Source organism: Arvicanthis niloticus, chromosome 8, assembly GCF_011762505.2.
Source record: "Arvicanthis niloticus isolate mArvNil1 chromosome 8, mArvNil1.pat.X, whole genome shotgun sequence".
NCBI lineage: Eukaryota > Metazoa > Chordata > Mammalia > Rodentia > Muridae > Arvicanthis > Arvicanthis niloticus.
The window spans coordinates 47,338,872-47,357,590 of NC_047665.1; the positions used below are offsets into that span (position 1 = coordinate 47,338,872).

At 37.1% G+C, this 18,719-nt stretch overlaps 1 protein-coding gene across 4 annotated transcripts in view; it reads right to left on the minus strand.

Annotated features, from left to right (window-relative positions):
* Lyst (lysosomal trafficking regulator) overlaps nt 1-18,719 on the minus strand; it is a 157,750-nt gene that overhangs the window by 117,831 nt on the left and 21,200 nt on the right. For all 4 annotated transcript variants that reach the window (XM_076939358.1, XM_034509980.2, XM_076939355.1 and 1 more), the window contains exons 3-5: nt 18,361-18,559; nt 5,829-5,919; nt 476-2,552 (exon numbers count right to left, since the gene is read on the minus strand). In XM_076939358.1, the coding sequence (XP_076795473.1) occupies nt 476-2,552; nt 5,829-5,919; nt 18,361-18,552 (2,360 nt within the window). In that variant the 5' untranslated portion in view covers nt 18,553-18,559. The remainder of the gene's footprint in view (nt 1-475; nt 2,553-5,828; nt 5,920-18,360; nt 18,560-18,719) is intronic.

Below are 18,719 nucleotides of genomic sequence, written 5' to 3' on the forward strand. Positions count from 1 at the left end.
ATACTATCTACACTGTAAATACAAAACAATTCATTTGAACTGGCTTTTTTTCTTAAATATCTGTCTCACACATTTCTTTCCTTCAGAAATATAACCAAAAATTTATTCCCCCCCCCACTGAGAAGTTAAAAAACTCAATGCCTCTAGCTTATCTCCTCTAACTACCCCCCCCCAGAAAAGTAAATTAAAAAATGTTTAAAAAAATGACATGGAGGGGGATGGGATAAGGGGTTTGTGGAGGGGAAACCAGGAAAAGGGGATAACATTTGAAATGTAAATAAATAAAATATCCAATTAAAAAAATGACATGGGATAGGTGCTTTCTTTGTTGACAAATTAAAGTCCTTGATAGCAATACAGTTACTATGACTATACTATGGGTGAGGCCCTGGAGGTTAGAAATTCAGATACACATGCTTTTTTCCCATGTTCAAAAGCCTTCATTCAGCTGTAAAACATATGCACACATACGAACCTGGATTTAAGTAGGATAGGCAGAGTTTTTAAATATATCTGAAGCACTTCCTGAGGCAAATATTGTTTCAGTTGGCTACACATGTGAGTCTGAGCTGAAGTAATGCTTTGCTGTTGACAATGATGCACTAATTCAACTCCTCTTTGGAGCACAGGATTAAAGATATAATTGTATAATTTCCACTGAACAACTACATTGCCTTTCTGGATTAAGTTGCATATGTGATTTGCAATCTGAATGTTATGTAATCTGTCTTCCTGAAAGACAAAGTTCTGATAAGCCTCTAATGCATCCCATTTCCACAACAAGTCTTCAGACCCGCTGCTTGGCAGGATCCCTTGAAATCTGTAAGAAGGACTGGGCAAGCCACAGGAAGGACCAGTACCACGCAAGGTGCCTTGCAGTGTCTCTCCTAACTTAGCCAGTTGGTCAGAGTCCACAGTACAGATGTTGCAAGCTGCTTTTTTAATTTTCTGTGATATCTCTGCTCCTCCTAACTGATCCAAAAGAAGTTTGCTAAGGACATTCAGTATATGCTGCTGAAAAATCTTCAGTGCTGGCAATTTAAAAGCATGGAGTAAAGGGACAATCACAGACTTAGGATCCATACAACAACAGATCCCAACATTGTGTACACCTGATAGGATCTGGATACACGTGGTGCCCAGGGAGACCTGCTGTAGCAAGCGCAAGCACTGGTGGGCGCACACTGCGATGCAGCAGCACCGCTCTGGGTACTGCACATCTCCCTCTGCCGTCTCTTCAAAGGGGCTTTTAGAAAGCTGATTTTTAAAAGCTGAAACCAGGAGACCTGAGAGATCTCGGTGGTGCTGCATGAAGTGGGAATACTCACAACGCCGGTGCCTTTTCCTTGTGCACATGGAATGATGAAGTTGCTCTGATTTCACTTTTTTGACAGTACTCATTATTTTTATTACACTGTTTATCAGGGCTTTCAGATGTTCTGCAGCCTCTGAAGGAACGTCATCCCTTGAAAGCAGCCATTCCATCTGAAGAACCGATGTTTCAAAGAGATTAAATCCTTGGTGCTGGATAAATTCTTGAACTAAATCCATGGCTTGACTGAAGTAAAAGGGATTTGAAGCTGCACTCTGAAGACAAGAGATGAGGAGCTGTAGAACTCCTTCCAGAAGCTCAGGTAGAAGAAGGGCTCTATGACGATACTTGGAAAATACAAAGCCTTCCTGGACCTCTTGTAGTGTTTTCTTTTGTCTTGGTGAGAAAGGGTCAGGCTGCTTTTCTAAGCAAGCTCTAATTTTTAAAGCTGCCCTAAGCAATTCAGTCAGATTTTTCCTAAGACTTTCTGGCATCGCCTCTGCAGTGCTAACGTCTACTGACATAAGATGCAGCACAGTTCGAAAGAGCATCCGTTGAACCAAAGCTACCGCCTCTTCTGTCCAACCTGCAGAAACCAGTTGTCTCTCCAAAGTGTCACTATGGCTACAGCAGTCTCCAAAGCCTGCTAGGAACTCAGTCAGTGTGGGTACTACACTGAGTGCTAGGGAAGAATTATGATTCAAAGCAATGTCAAACTTACAAACCTTTTCCAATAAAGATAACAAAACATGACATAAGTCAAAAGGAGAGTTATTCATGTTACTGAGAATAGACAAGGCAGCTGGCTCACTTAATATGTCACCATTTGAATCCTGTCTCATAATGACTTCTCTGGAGTTTTCCAAAGACATGGTGTCAGAAAGGACCTGTTCTTTGGTTGCAGAGGGGTCAAGTTTGGCTACGAGGTGGTCTTCCTTAGGAGACTGTGTCAGGAACCGTGGCAGCGCGTGGAACCTCCTGTGTTTACTCACAACTGTACTTTTCTCATCTGAGTTGCCTTCAGAGTCAGAGGTGGAGAGCTGTGTCTTTCTTGCATCTCTTACAGAATAGCGATGGGTACTTTTACGCTGTCGCCTGATTTTTCGAAGGTTTACTTTTGCAGAAACCTGACCAGATGGAGCACTTCCTTCTAAATATAATTTTCCCTGAGTTGATTTTTGCAAACTTGAGTTCTTTTCTTTGGTCAGGATTATATCAGACGACAATGGCAGGTTAAAATCTAATGAAATCAAAAGAAGACTTAGGTTAGTAACTTAAACTCAACACATATAGGCAATGACTCACAACGCACATGAATCTGGCCTGGCTTGATTTTCCTGCAAGGCTGCTTTCCCGAGTTGCATCTCTGGGTCACTTCTGCCCACACTTATCTTTTTAACTCTTCACACCAGATGGCATTAGCTCAGGGGATGCAAACTGATTTTGAGAATAGCAAGGAAAAGAATTAGGGAAGTAGACCTAGGTTGAACCTAAATATTGCATTGTGATTTCAAAATCCGAGACTGAATTATCCAGCTTCTGTGCTCACCATTTAGAAATCTTTAGTGCTGGTATAATTAAGACACAGAGTAGTTTATAGTGTCTCAGAACTTCAATATTCACCCATATGAATTCAAAATCATACAGTATAAGCAAGTATTCACAAGGATTAACACCAGGTTAAATGCCCCCTGGACTTGAGATTTACAAAATAAGTGTAGGCTGAAGTGACTGAGAGATATAACAAGGAAAACAGCCTTGCAGGAAAATCATGCCAGGCCAGACTCACAATGAGGGCTATAAGAGTTATTTCTATAGGGTCTTGTTCCCTGAATTAGCCAGGTATAGAGAGAACAGCAGTCCATCCTAAGCCCTCAGAGCTTGGGGTAGCATTCAGTAATCAGTTCTTAAAGGATCTAATTAAATGCATCTTTCTCTTTACAGTAATATTTACTGTAGTCAATATAAAATGGAGTTATACAAAACAGAGGAATAAATAGAATTAATACAAGTTAACAGAATCTTATCCTTTATTTAAGAGGGGGAAAACAAAGCAGATAAGAGCAAATGTTAAAAGGGACCAACTCCACCAAAATATAATATGCCAGCCATGAAAACAACTTTCCTAAAATGACATAAATCAAGTTTCTTAAGCGATTAAAAAAATTTAATTCTGCAAATTCAAAAAAAACAAGTTACTACATCAATAAATAATCAGAAAAATATATTAGAAGTCTTTAAATATTTTCCTTAAGAAAGCTCTATGCCTTCAACAAATTGGAAATAGTTCTAACTGAAGACCCTGCTATACTATTCCTAGGCATATACCCAAAAGATGCTATACTGTATCACAAAGACACATATTCCATTTCATTCATAGCAGCCTTATTTGTAATGGCCAGAAGCTGGAAACAATCCAGATGTCCCTCAACTGAAGAATGAATACAGAAAATGAGATTCATTTACACAATGGAATACTATTAAAATAGCTATTAAAAACAAGGACATCATGAATTTTGCAGGCAAATGGATGAACTAGAAAACATCATCCTGAATGAAGTAACACAGGCCCAAAAAGACATACGTGGTATGTACTCACTAATAAGTAGATATTAGCCAAGAAGTTCAGAATACCCATGATATAACTCACAGACCATATAAAACTTAACAAGAAGGGCCCAAGTGGGGATGCTTTAATCCCACAGGAGGCAGAGGGAGGGAGGAACCTGGGTAGGAAAGGGGAAGGGAAGGAAAATAGGGGGACAGGGTCAGGTATGGGGGGAGACAGGAGAGAAGACATGAGGGCCATGAGAATGAATAGAAATATGCAGTAGTGTTGGGGTGAGGGATGAGGAAAGTCCCAGACACCAGGGATATGAGAGGCTCCCGGGACCCAATGGGGATGACCTCAGCCAAAATCCCTAAAAGTGGGGAGATGGAACCTGAAGAGACCACCTCCAGTAGATAGACCTGGTCTCAGTTGAGGGATGGGGCCACTCACCCATCTCAAAAACTTTGACCCAGAATTGTTCCTGACTAAAGGAAATGCAGGGATAAAAATAGAGCAGAGACTGAAGGAAAAGCCATCCAGAGACCACCCCAACTTGGAATCCACTCCATGCGCACGCACCAAACCCCAACACTATTGCTGATGCAATGTTGTACTTGCAGACACGAGCCTGGCATGATTGTCCTCTGAGAGGTTCTACCAGCACCTAACTTAGACAGATGCAGATACTTACAGTGAACCATTGGACTGAGCTCAGGGACCCCTATGGAAGAGTTAGGGGAAGGACTGAAGGAGCTGAAGGGAATTGCAACCCCATAGGAAGAACAATATTAAGTAACTGGACCCCTCAGAGCTCCCAAGGACTAAACCACCAACCAAAGAGCATACATGGGTTGGTCCATATGACTGCCTTGTCTGTCCTCAGGGGGCAGGGAAGAAGCACTTGGTCCTGTGGAGGCTTGATGCTCCAGAGAAGGGGGATGCTATAGGGGTGAGATGAGAGTGGATGGGTGGGTGTGAGAGCACCCTCTTAAAGGCAATGTGAGTGGGAACGGGGTGGAGGGAGGCTTGTGGAGAGGAGAGCATAAAGGGAGATAACATTTGAAATGCAAATAAATAAAATAATTAATAAAAAAGAGCCCTATGTCAGATATGCATTAAAGTATAAGCAAAAAAATATAACACAGGAAGACAATTTTTAACCCAGGAGAGTCTGAATTTCAGGAGAAAACCAAGGAGAAACCTGTTTATCTTTCCACTAAAGTACTTAAAGGTTCATGTGCTTATATATGCATAGTTATCAAAATCAGAAATTAAAACCAAACAGTGGTGGCAAACACCTTTAATTCTAGCACTTGGGAGGCAGAGGCAGGCAGACCTCTGAGTTCAAGGCCAGCCTGGTTTACAGAGCAAGTTCCAGGACAGCCAGGGCTACACAGAGAAACCCTGCATGAAAAACAAAACAAAACAAAACAAAACTAAAACCAAAACAAAACAAAAAACCCAAAACTAAAATAACCTATTGACCTCATAATTCTATTTAGCCTTGAAACAACATATGGCTTCAAATTTATCCTTCAAAAGCAAAATTAGAAAAATTGAACTAAAGAAAATACTGTAGAAGTCACTTTTAGAGCACTGGTGACAGCAGTCTTTAAGAAGCAAAGAGCTGTAATTTATTTCTTCAAAGTCTTGACCACCCATCTGCCTAACGCTACAGCATGCCTAGGAACTTCTTTCAGTAAGTACTCTGCTTCTTCATGTATTTTGCATTTGTTGTTTGTGTAAGCCTCTAAGAAGTGCCATGGTTTTTATATTACCAGAAGAAATAAAAATGAGCTTGCCTAATGAATTTTTCATACCAGGTATATAATAAAAATATCACCGCAGTATCTACTGCTCTGCATCTGAAGCTACAGTAACTAATCAGGCAAAAGTAGCTTTGCAAATGAACTTCTTTTCCCAACAGGACTTGATAATGCAAGTGACCTATGAAAAAGGACATACCTGATGCCTGCTGTTCCTGGACAGGTATCTTCCACACCAAGGGAAGGAGCGACAGAAGAAGAGTCAGTAGTTCTTCTCTGCATGTCAGGGCCTGTGTCAGAAACACAAGTCTCTCATGTTCTAAGGCTCAAGACACATTAATTTCTCATATCCTATATTTAACTGAAGCAAAAACAAAACTTTTCCTTATTAAAAAAAAAAAAAAAGGTTACATTTGAAAACTGAGGATCAAGTTAACCTATTTTAAGTCCAAGTCAAACTGTGGACCCTTTTCAATTTATAAGCATTTCCAACCACAGAAGAATGTAAGACTGTGTGATGGTATTTAGCACATTCACACTAATGCTTCAAGAAGAGCTGCTATTGATACCGTGCACATTGCAAGAATTCCTCACCTATAAAAAACACTTGTTAAGTACAAATGAAAATTTAAAGCCTATAAGCTATTAATAACAAAGTTACTACAAAATGTAAGTCTTCATGTAGTTAAATATAAAAAGTAAAAACAATTTTAAAAGAAAAAGCAACATTAATAACACATATGAAAAGATTTATCAGTGAAGATAATTAAATATATTAATTGCACACTCTATTATTCTTTTTGAAGAAAATGGTCCATGTTGGAAAAGGTCTCTTTATGTGGACCATAAAATACATACACACAGACAGAACAATACAAGGCATATAGTATCTCCCCAGTATTGAACTTAGTAGTGAATATTAAATTCTAGTATGGAACTGGTTTTCAGTTTAGGAGTTCAGAAAACAAGAACAATCATCAGAGGGTTGAAGTAAGACTGCAACTAGACAGAAACATCTGGGATACCTGAGACATGAGTTGTCTAGTATTTAATGAACAGTTAAGCCAGGAGTTATTCCTTCCCACACCATTCCTTGGGGGGGGGGGGGGAGCAAGACAAGATTTGCTAGGTAGAACTGGGGTAAGTAGGAATAGCCATTGTTAGCAGTAGGGTCACAATGAATACTAAGTGACTCCACATCAAATACACACAGAAACATATGAGAAAATACAGTAGAACTAAAATGGCTCATAGTTAATTTTCAATGATATGCAAGTGGGGAAAAAACTCCTCACAGGTTTCTGGCTTAGGTAACTAGGTACCGAAAATATTTCCACCAAGAAAGAAAATCTAAGAGTTAGGCTAAAGATGGTGGATTGACTTAAAATTTTTTTAATTATATGTATAATGCATGTGCTGTTAGGCTTAGTAGTGAATGCCTTTACTTGCTGAGCCATCTCACTGGCTCAGATGCATTTTTTAGACATATACAATCTGAGACACTAATATGTCTAAATGAAGATGTTATTATTATATATAATGTGATATATATATATATCAAACATATTATTGAGGTAGCTTTCCCTAATATAAATATAATCTGTCTACTTAAGCTATGAAAATCACTTGGGTGGATGCCTAGGACATAAGTGAAGGTTTCCAGAGAGCAGGCAGAATGATGAGAGAACTAATAAAAATGGGATTCAGAGCTCCAAGAGTCTTGAAGAAAGTAAAGATGGGCAGGGCTGAAAGAAGCCTGTTGAGCAGACTGACAAACAGACTGTTAACAGAAATGTGAAGTCAGAGACACCACAGAAGAAAGCAGTGAAAGAAAGGGCATTCAACAGGATGCAAGCTGGCCTTTCTGAGCTGTATAAGATGGCTGAAAAGTCTTAAGCAGCTGGAGGGAGTTGATAACATTCACAATCACAGCTTTAGTGGAGTGAAATGTAATGATGAGAGTTTGAGAACCTGTTTCCGCAGGCTGAAGAGTCAAAGGAGTTAATGAAAGATTCCTAGTCTTAAAGTAAATCACTTTTTAGCTCATTAATCCTTCAGAGTTATCCAAATCTGAGTCTTTAGTGGATGGCCTCACAACATTCTAAGGGAACAGACAAACTGTCCTGGTGAGTGAGTTCTTGCTCTGTAACAGTACACTGGCAAACCATCACTGCTATGTGAACAGACACTCCTGCCCCACCTGCTACTCAACGTGGTCCGGAGCCACCATGCAAATCCCAGCTCCAGCACTATCTGTTCTGTGAGGCCCCTGTTTCCCTCAGTTCATCATACAGACTTATGGACCACAAACCCTTGAAAAGGATGAGACAGGAGCAAGTAGAGCTCTTTGGGGTTTGACCCTGCTATGCTAGAGCAGTCCCAGGTGGAGAGAAGGGACACACTGGCAGCTTAACGCAACAATTTTTCATTTCATACAATTACTGTATTTCTAAAACAACTCATTGTTGGGGTAGCTCTCCCTAATAATAATAATGTTGCTGTTGTATGTGTTTTTCGGTATGCAGATCCCACAGTGTATGTCTAGATGTGTGGAGATGTTCCTCTCCTTCCACTTTTACATGACTAAGTTCTGGGGATCAAACCCAGCACACACTTCTCTTGCAATCAACTTTACCCACTGAGCCATCTCACTAGTCCTAATTCTATTACTTTTGAAAGTGCCATATATTCTTACTTTGTTTTTTTGTTTTTTTTTTTTTGGTTTTTTTTTTTTTTTTTTTTTTTTTTGCTTGTTTGTTTGTTTTCTGGTCTTAAGAGAAACTCCACATGTAATTCTGTTCTTTGAAATCCATAAATATTTTTATTGTATTTGATGGTACACTGGAAAAGTAGGCATAGAGTTATTTCAAATGAAATCCTAATTCTATCTCCCCAAATCCTAAGTATGCACAACAGCTATAGTATCTAGAAATAAGAGTTGTTCCGTAATACCAGATCCACACATGCCACACCCACATATGCCATGCAGTCATTCCAAGGCTTTTCCATGACCTAACATATAGAAAGGAGTTTATATCACACCTTCCCTTACTTAACACTTACACTGAGATCATGCCTTTACATTTTTCCCCTAGCAATAATAAATAATGAAATCGTTCTCACTGAAGTGTCCCTTTCTGAGTTCAGTTGAAGAAGCATGTTACAAGTACTTGCCATGTACCAGGCACAGCTGTTTCCATAGAGACATCCAGTAGCCATAGTGACAGGAGAAGGAGGAAGGACAAGCGAGTCAGGGAGAGGCTGAGATCCCAGCCCAGACACATATCTAGGAGGCTCAAAGGTAGGCATCAGTGGAGACTTTGTCATGGAATGTTTGACACAGCAAGAAATATGAATGGTAGCCAGAAAGTAATGCAAAATTACTGTAGTTACTCAATGGTATTACAAATGAGTGTCTTGGCATACTAATTAAACTTAACTTTCCAAATGTTAAAACATAATATCCTAATGGCATAACACATTACTATTCTTCATTTCTTCTCTAAGAATTTTATTCTAATATATATGCATCATACACATAAAAAAGTCTCATTAGGATTATCTAATCTTTTTTTTCCATACCCTAACTGTATAGCTACCAAGCTAGTGGGAACTTAACAAGTCTGTTCTGGTTTGTTTGTTTAGCTTTGCTAAAAAGATTTCCTAATGGTTGTTTCCATTTCTGTACACATCACTTTGAAAAACAATATTTTTCATTCTCTGTTTATGTGTTATGTTTGTTTGCTTGTCTGTTGTAGACAGGGCTTTGTTTACAACCCAAATTTGATTTCAAGCTCACTATGATGGCCTTGAACTCACAGTGATCCTCCTATATTTGTGTTCCATGTGCTAGAATTATAGATAGTGCTACCATGCTCAAAGCTATTATGACACTTTAAAATCCCACTTGACTATTGCATTTCTTTAAAACAAGGTATTGCTAGGCATGGTGACATATTTCTTTAATCTCAGCACTTGGGAGGCAGAGGCAAGAGAATCTCTGAATTCAAGATCAGCCTGGTCTATATAGCAAGTCTCAGGACAGGTAGGACTACATAAAGAAACCCTGCCTCAGGGAAAAAGTAATAAAACAAGATATCAAGTAGAAACAGCAATAAAGAGTTCTTCTTGTAGTGGTCCTGTGTAGATCTCACTAAAAATATTACTGGTTCTTCTACTCTTTTTATATAAATAAAAACTTTTATTCTCAATTGGCTTTTAGAACTTTTGTAAAGGGATTTTCGAGTTGAGTAGTTCTGCAAATACCAAAAGTCTGGTACTTCTAAGCCTGCACTCTCCTTCTGAGCTACAATACAGCCTTGCCAAATATTTAACATCTCAAGTAGATGTATACTGGTTTTCCACTGATGCCAGACAGTAAATTGCTAGTTCTTGAATTAACCAGGAACTGAAAATGTATTTTGTATATGATCAGATAATAAATATTTCAGGCTTTGTGCATCATATAAGATCTCTGTCACATATATTTTTCTTTTAATAACTTTTAAAATACCATAAACTAGTATTAGTCATGAGCTATATCACAATAGTTCAGTGACAGATTTGACTTCAAGCTGTAGTTATTCCCAGATAGTCCCTCTCCTCTCCCCACCACTCTCCCTCAGCAGAGAATGGTTGTTAAATGTCCACAATACTCTTGGTTAAAACTTCAGAAAGATTTTAGGTAGGTAATACCAAGTACTATCATCTATACAAAATTCCTTCTAAGAATCATTTAGAAGCTTTTCCAACAGGGTTTATATACTCACATTACAGAAAGGTTTGTGTCAAAAAATAATTACAGACATAGCTTTAGTGATACCGAGGTAATCCCAGTAAGATCCATAAGAAACCCACATTTCAAAGAAAATTGTACTATTAAGAAACACTGTAGGAGAGAAAAAAGAAAGGTAGATGAAATATGGGGGAATATGTTCAACATACAATATAGACTTGTATGAAACTCTTTTTTAGAAAATGGAAATACTACCAGATTCACCTAAAAGAATGAAGGAGAAAAAAAAGTCCTTGTCCCCACCCCTAGTTAAAAAAAAAAAGCAATCTGTCCATATTATATGAAGTCAAGGGTCCCGGAGACTAGGAATTAGTGAATTACTCACATAAAATAAAAACATTTCGGGCCCTCAGAGCAGGTGGAAACCTATAAACCTAATTAGGCCCTCCAACCTTGTATGTATGTATGTATGTATGTATTGTATGTATTGTATGCATATAAATATAAACTTAAAATCTGTCATCGTTAACCATTAAAAAGATCTTTTGCCATTTAAAATAAATAGCTTATTTAATAGATTAAATTGATTATGCATAATAAATCATTAACAAATGGGGCTTATCATAGAAATCCAAACATAGTTCAACAGTAAACCATCTGTGTACTTCACCCACACTAAAGAATTAAAAGGAAAAATAATGATAATTTCAACAGATGTAGAAAAGGCATTTGCTATAAGTCAGCATCCATTAAGGCTATAAACTCTCAGTGAACTGAGAACAAGAGAAAATGTCCTCACTCTGATCAAAGGCAACTAAGAAGCTCAAACCACATTCAATGAAAACATTCATACTTTCCCTTGGGTTACACCCAAAGCTATAAGTCCACTCTCACCCACCATTTCCATCTGCCTCTATGTAGAAGACAGTCCAAAAAATTTTAAGGTATAAAAACTGGAAAAGAACTAAACTGTCATTACTTACAAATGGCATGGTTGCTAACACAAAAAGTCCTTAGGAGTTTACAGAAAAATTTGGAGATTTAATAAATGAATTTAACAAAGGCACTGGATATGGCATCAATATTCAAGAAAAGCAACTTCATTTCTAAAGCAACAAACAAGAAAATTACATTTTAAATAATACTTGCAATTACATCAAAAGGGAATAAAATACTTAAATCAATTTAATTTAATTTTAAAAATGTACATGATCTTTATATTGAAAATATAACACTTCAGAGGAATCAGAAAAGACCCAAATTAATAGATTTACACCATCTTCATGGACTGGGAGAAATCAATAGTGCCAATTCTTATCAAGTTGATTTACAGACTCAACACCATCCCAAGTGAAAGTACACTGAGTATTGTTAAAGAAATTACAAACTGAGTAAAATTTATATGGAAACCCAAAGGACACAGAATGGGCACTGCTGATGAGATAGAATAAAATTGGAGAGCTTACATGACCTGATTTCTGAATTTACTTTTAAAAAAACATTTATTTATTTATTTACCTATTTATTTGAATGGTGGTACTTATGCTATGGCACATGTGTAAAGACATGAGGATAACTTACAGAGCCAGTTCTATTCTTCCACCACATGTGTTCTAAGAGTTGAATTCAGGTCATTAGGCTTGGTGGCAAGGACCTTGACCCACCAAACCATCCTGCTGGCCCTCACGATTTACTTTTATCAAAAAATCACAGTAATCAAGTCAGGGCTGTTGGTGAGAGAACAGACAACAGAGTAGTGAAAAGAACAGAAAGTCCACATAGAAACCACTAAGTACATAGTTAATTTGGAAAGTAGTGACTCTACTGAGTTCTCCTAATCCATGAACACAGTGTGTTTGGGTCTTCTCTGACTCCTCTGTAGCGTTATGTTTCTAACATCACCAGTACTTTCAGCTAGGAAAGAAAAGGCTCTGAAAAAGAAAGGCACTGTAATGTTTGAGTATGTGTGGAAGAAAAGTGTCGCCTACCTTACACTCTACCCAAATAGTAATTTGAAGTAGATCAGAGATATAAGGTAAAAACAAGATTAAAAGATTAAGAAAGCTGAGAATATTGCTCTCTAGGTAGAATGTTTATCTTATGTTCATAAGACTCTGGTTTTAAGACCCAGAACTACATTAAAAATAAATAAATACATGAATTAATATAGCTCTTAAAGCAGGAGAATATATTACAACTTTAGGGTTGCAAGACATAAAATTTTAGAACAGAAAGTACCACTGCAAAAGAGAATTCTATTTTCTGAAGCTACTGTTAGGCTTAGAGGTACAACTCAGTGGTTAGTGCTTGCCTAACTAACATTCAAGAGGCCCTGGGTTTGATCCCTAGCACTTAGGAACAACAGGAAAAGACTTAAAAAATAAAAAGGCAGCCAGGTACAATGGCACACACCTCTGTAACTCTAGTACTGGATAAGCCTAGAAAGGAGAGTGGAGAATTAGAGGCAGGCATTAACTGCCTATTAAAACCCTATCTTTAAAAAAAAAAAAAAAAAAAAAAAAAAAAAAAAAAAAGGAAGGAAGGAAGGATGGGAGGGAGGGAGGGAGGGAGAGAAAAAGAGAGAAGAGAATACAAGAAGAAGGGAAAAGGTAGAGGAGTAAAGGGGACTGTTACAAAGAAAATATTTGCATGCTAACAAAGACTTCTATCTCTAATATATGAAGAACTGTACTGGATGACAAAAAATGGGCCTTCAAAATGAAATAAACCTAGACATTCATAAAACAAGATAAAATAGTCCCCCGTTCCCACAGTTTCACTTTCTGTGGTTTTGGTTACCCACAGTTAATTACTATAGTAAAAGGAATTCAATAAATAACTCGTAAAATTTAAATAAGTTTTATTAAAGCACATTTTCACAATCTTTTTTATTAATTATTGTTTATCTTTTACTATGCTTAATTTATAAATTGCACTTCATCATAGATATCTACATGTAGGACAGGATATATACATATATCACTAAAGATACTCAATATCCTTAGTTGTCAGGAATAAAATTAGATAAATTAGATAAGTTTTCATGGTCACTTAAAAATGGCTAATACTAGAAGAATGATGGCATAAACCTTAGAGGAAACTATACATGGAACAACTAAAATTCTTGTACAAAGCTAATGAACATTTTTTTTAAAAAAATGCCTCAAACACTAAAAACAACTTGCAGGTTCTTACAAAGTTACACAAATAAGTATCCTTTCACCTGTAATTTGCACACCCAATGAAAGATGTAAACACAGAAAGATGGATAAGAATGTCCATAGCAGTTTTATTCATAGTAACTAAATGCATACAATCTAAATGGCTAAGCAACAGGTGAACAGTTACATCAAAACACTAACAGGAAACAAACATGACTGACTGACTCAACAAGCTCAGTCACAAGAGGGCAAACTGAATTATACTTAGATGGCAGCAATCAACACAGCAGTCAGCTCACAGTGGGCAGGTGGCAGAGGCTGTCTGAAAAGGGCATGACGAAGCACTGAGTGTGACAGTGCTTGCATGGAGATAATAAACCCTTGTCAAAATTCATACAACTATATAGTTTACATATGCACATTTACTTTGTTGATTCTATCTCAATAAAGAATCTACTTAATTCTTTATAATAAATATTGGTAAAGCAAAATGGGTCTATAGTGGACAAAAAAGGGTGTATATCACCCTTTCCCCCAAATACTCAAAATATGCCCCTACTCATACAAAAGTTGCAGTCTGCTGTACAATGTGCAGTTTTGTGTTCAGTTTGATTCCATCTTAAAAGAGATGGAATTTCCCTTAAAGACTCAAATGGTCATTCTCCACTTACTAACTGAACAATCAAATATAGATAAATTCTATTTTTAAAATGGCTATTTATCTACACTCCAAAGATAGCATCTACTGTCCCTACGATCATTGCCATAAATATTCCAAAAAGTGACTAGGTAAGAAGAAGGGATAAAAAATTATTATATAGGAAAAATATTATTGCAGTTAAAGATTGAGTAATTTTAGTGATTTAGCTATATATTAAAGGCTATTTCACAAAGGGATCTGTCATATTTACAACCCAACACAGTTCATAATAATTGTTATGCTGGATAATAAACAGCCTGGCCTTAAAAAGAACATATAACTTGAACAGACTCATAAGAAAAGTATGCTTTTGAACTCATAAGGAAAAAAAAAAGCTCAGCATATTCAGTTGTCAGTGAAATACAAATAAAATTATAAGCTATGGGACTGGAAGAATGGCTCAGCAATTAAAAGCAGTAGCTACTCTTCCAAAGGATCTGGGTTCAATTTTCATTACCCACATAGCTGCTCACAACCATCTGTTACTATAGTGTCAGGTGATCTGACACCCTCTTCTGGCCTCTGTAGGCGCAAGGCACATACATGGTACAGAGACATGCTTGTAGGCAAAACATAAAATAATTTAAACAAAGTATATGTTACTATTTCAAATTCATTTAGAATGTCTAGTCCTGAAACATGACAAAGCACTACTAGAAAAACTATTGTTGCTATTATGACTTAGATGATTTTAGGCATTTTTATTGGATATTTTATTTATTTACATTTCAAATGTCATCCCCTTTCCCCATTTCCCCTCCCTAGAATCCCCTATTCCATCCCCCCTCCTCCTTTTTGCTTTTAAACCATTTTGATTACATGCATGTATTAAGATCAGTTCTAGGTTGAGGTTCTAGCAATACAATAGATGCAAATAGTCAAAGAACAAGCAAGACAATAAACACAAATAGTCAAAGAAGAAACAAGGCATTAAACCCAATTACATGAACACTCCCATGATTACTGTTTCTAAAGGCTTATCAGGATGACCAAATAGGCATTTTAATAATACTTTAAAGGATATTTTGTGGATTAAAAGGGGAAGTAAAATCTACGCCACCAAAAGCAGATTAGTGGTAGCTTGGGGCTAGGAGGAGGGTGGAAAAGGATGGCTAGGCTACAGATTTCTTTCTGAGATTATGAGGGTGTTCTAAAATTGGCTCTGGTGATGGTGCACATATTTCTGAGTGTCCAAAACACAACCGAATTTTGTATATGAAATGGATAAAGACTGTAATATATAAATTACATCTCCATAACAGTATTAGTTGAAAAGCTAGAGATTTTGGTTGGAACTATATTGGAATGTATAAGTCAATTTAGAGAAAACATGTACCTTCACAGTATAATTCTTTGAACACATTAAAAATTGAATCATTTTCTACTTAATTAAATATTTGTCCCTCCCCTCTCATCTATCTGTCCCAGCTTATGATAGTCTCCATTCCATTTTCTGCTTCTGTCATGGCTGACTTCTGTAGATTTCAAATGTGAGTACAATCATTCAATGCTTTCACCTTTATGCTTAAATTATTTCATTCAATATTATCTAATTTTGCTCACATTGTCACAGAAGAATTTTAAACTAAATAATGGCCAATGTGTGTGTGTGTGTGTGTGTGTGTGTGTGTGTGTGTGTGTGTATTATCTATGCTTTGTCCATTCATCAGCTGATGAACTCTTAAGCTAGTAGATATCCATTTTGAATAGTAATAAAATAAATCTGATGATTCAAAAAAAATATGGTTTCTTATAATAATATTTTATAGAATTCTATACAGAAGCATTATATTTTTTATTAGACTTATTGATAAGTATATTATATTTCTGGTGCTATTTATATATTATCTTTAAAAAGAGAAGCTAGATGTGGTGTCTATACCTATATTCCTATACTCCCAGAACCTGGGAACTCAGGCAGGAGGATCAAGAGTTCTAAAATCTTGTTTCTAACAACTTGGGAGCTGGGAAAGAGAAAAAGGAAAAGGATTGAGTGAAGAAAAAAGAAAAAAGATATCTAAGTCACATTAAACTTCTAAAACTACATTCTGATCGTTACTGATAACAAACTCCATTTCTGAATTATAATCCTATGTTTCTATGAATAAACATGGTAATCTAAGGTTATTAAAGTCAAAATCTATAGTGATGCACTATTATGAAAATGTTTCTTAAGCCAGGCAGTGGTAGTGCATACCTTTAATCCTAGCACTTGGGAGGCAGAGGCAGGCGGATTTCTGAGTTCAAGGCCAGCCTGGTCTATAGAGTGAGTTCCAGGACAGCCAGGGCTACACAGAGAAACCCTGTCTCAAAAAAAAAAAAAAATGTTTTTTACATTTTATAAGACTAGATCTCTTGCTGAACCTCACAGCCAGAGTTAATAATATACCTTGAAGTCATCTAAGACTTAAGACTGGGCCAGGATGTAGTGGCACATGTCTTTAATCTTAGCACTAGGGAGGCAGAGGAGGACAAATCTCTGTGGGTTTGAGGCCAGCCTGGTCTATACACTGAATTCTAAGAAAGCCAGGGCTACATAGGGAAACCCTGTCTCAAAACAAAACAAAACCAAACAAAGACTTAAAACTGTTACTCTACTCTGTGGTGGTTTGAACAGGTGTGGCCCCCATAGATGGCTATGTTTAAAAGCTTGGCCCATTGGGATTAGCACAATTAGGAGGTATGGCCTTGTTGGAGTTATGTGTGGGAATGGGCTTTGTGGTCTCCTATGCTCAAGCTACACCCAGTGTGGTATACAGTCTCCTGCTTCCTGTAGATCAAGATGTAGAACTCTCAGCTCCTTCTCTACCACCATGTTTGCCTGGATGCTGTTATGCTTCCCACCATGATGATAATGGACTAAACCTCTGCACTGTAAGCCAGCCCCAATTAAATGTTTTCCTTTATAAGAGTTGCCTTGGTCATGGTATCTCTTCACAGCAATGGAAACCCTCACTAAGACATAACAGGTACTCAATCTGTTTGTTTTCTATCTTTAAGAAAATGATTTAACAATCAACTTTACTTGCTTGGATTTCTCATATAATTGAGTTTTATAATGCATAAAATGCATATAAGCTAATCCATAGTTGTAATCTTAAATTGTGCACTCTTCCAAGCCCCTGATTCAAAACAATATGTGCATCCTCTAATCATCATTAGCTGAAAGCAGAAAATATAGAGGTGGAAAGCAATCTTTTGTTTTGGTTTGGTTGTTATTGCTCTTTTGGGGGGAGGTTGGTTGGTTAGGTGTTGTTGTTGTTTCTGAGACAGGGTTTCTCTGTGTAACAATCCTGGCTGTCCAGGAATTTACTAGGTAGATCAGGCTGGCCTTAAACTCAGAGATCTGCCTGCCTCTGATTCCTAGAACTAGGATTAAAGGCATATACCACCACACCCAACTTGAAAGCAATCTTACAAAATAAATAAACACCATAAATGTTGAACACAACACTGGGGTACTTCCTGATAAACAATGATGTTTGTAGTACTGTTTGTTTGTTATCTGGGTCAGTTGGGGTAAATTAGAGTCTATACTTAATCCCTTGTAAAACCCTTTTAAAGATTTCAGTAAAGCATTCCTCATTCCTTCCCCACGTGATGCCTTCTGTGATGTTCAATGAAGACAGAACAAAACCCTTTGTTAGGGACAGACACACAGCGAGGGACAACAGATAGACACACAGATTCACGGGAAAAACTTTAGGCAGTCACAGATTCAGACTCATGCAACAGACAGAGAAAGGGTGGAAGACATAGAGAATATGTCTAAATAGAGAATCCAAATCTGGCCTTGATTTTGGTTAAATGACACCAAAGGGAAGTGCTTCTATTTATTCCTTAATGCAATAACAATGTATTATTGGTGACTTGTAGTTTATGGACGATGCATTCAAATCAACTACAAAAAACCTATATACAAAACCTGTTTAGAAAAAAGGCCACTTGAAATTCTAAAACATTTCAGTTTTAAAAGTATCCAAAAAAATAATATTTTTATTGGAGTAATGTGAAAGATACACAATGTATTAATCTCTTTAACACAAAGAGATTCTCAGGAAATATGAAATCTACAAGTTACTAATAAATGACCAACAGTAACATATTAATGAACAATTGTTTGATATGACATTACCTGATCAATGATAGAATTTAGTTTGGTAAGTAACAGAAATCCTCGTCCATGGACAAGGTACTGTCCAAGAGTTGCCATGTGTGTTTCCTCTTCTTCTTCTTCCCTGGCTTCTGCCCTCTGGACCACTGCATTGCAAAGCTGGTTGACATCGATCAGAAATTCACGTGCCAATGAGTTGCTGTCGGTGCTCATGACAGAGCTATAAAATGAACAGGATATGAGAGACTTTTTAAAATAAATGCAAACCTACCTTTAAATATATGTGATTTCTGTAGACTGACTTAAAACTGCTAGATTTCAGTTTCTAGCTCTCTACTATTCTCAGGCATGGTTCTGACCTTATTAGGTAATTCCTATGA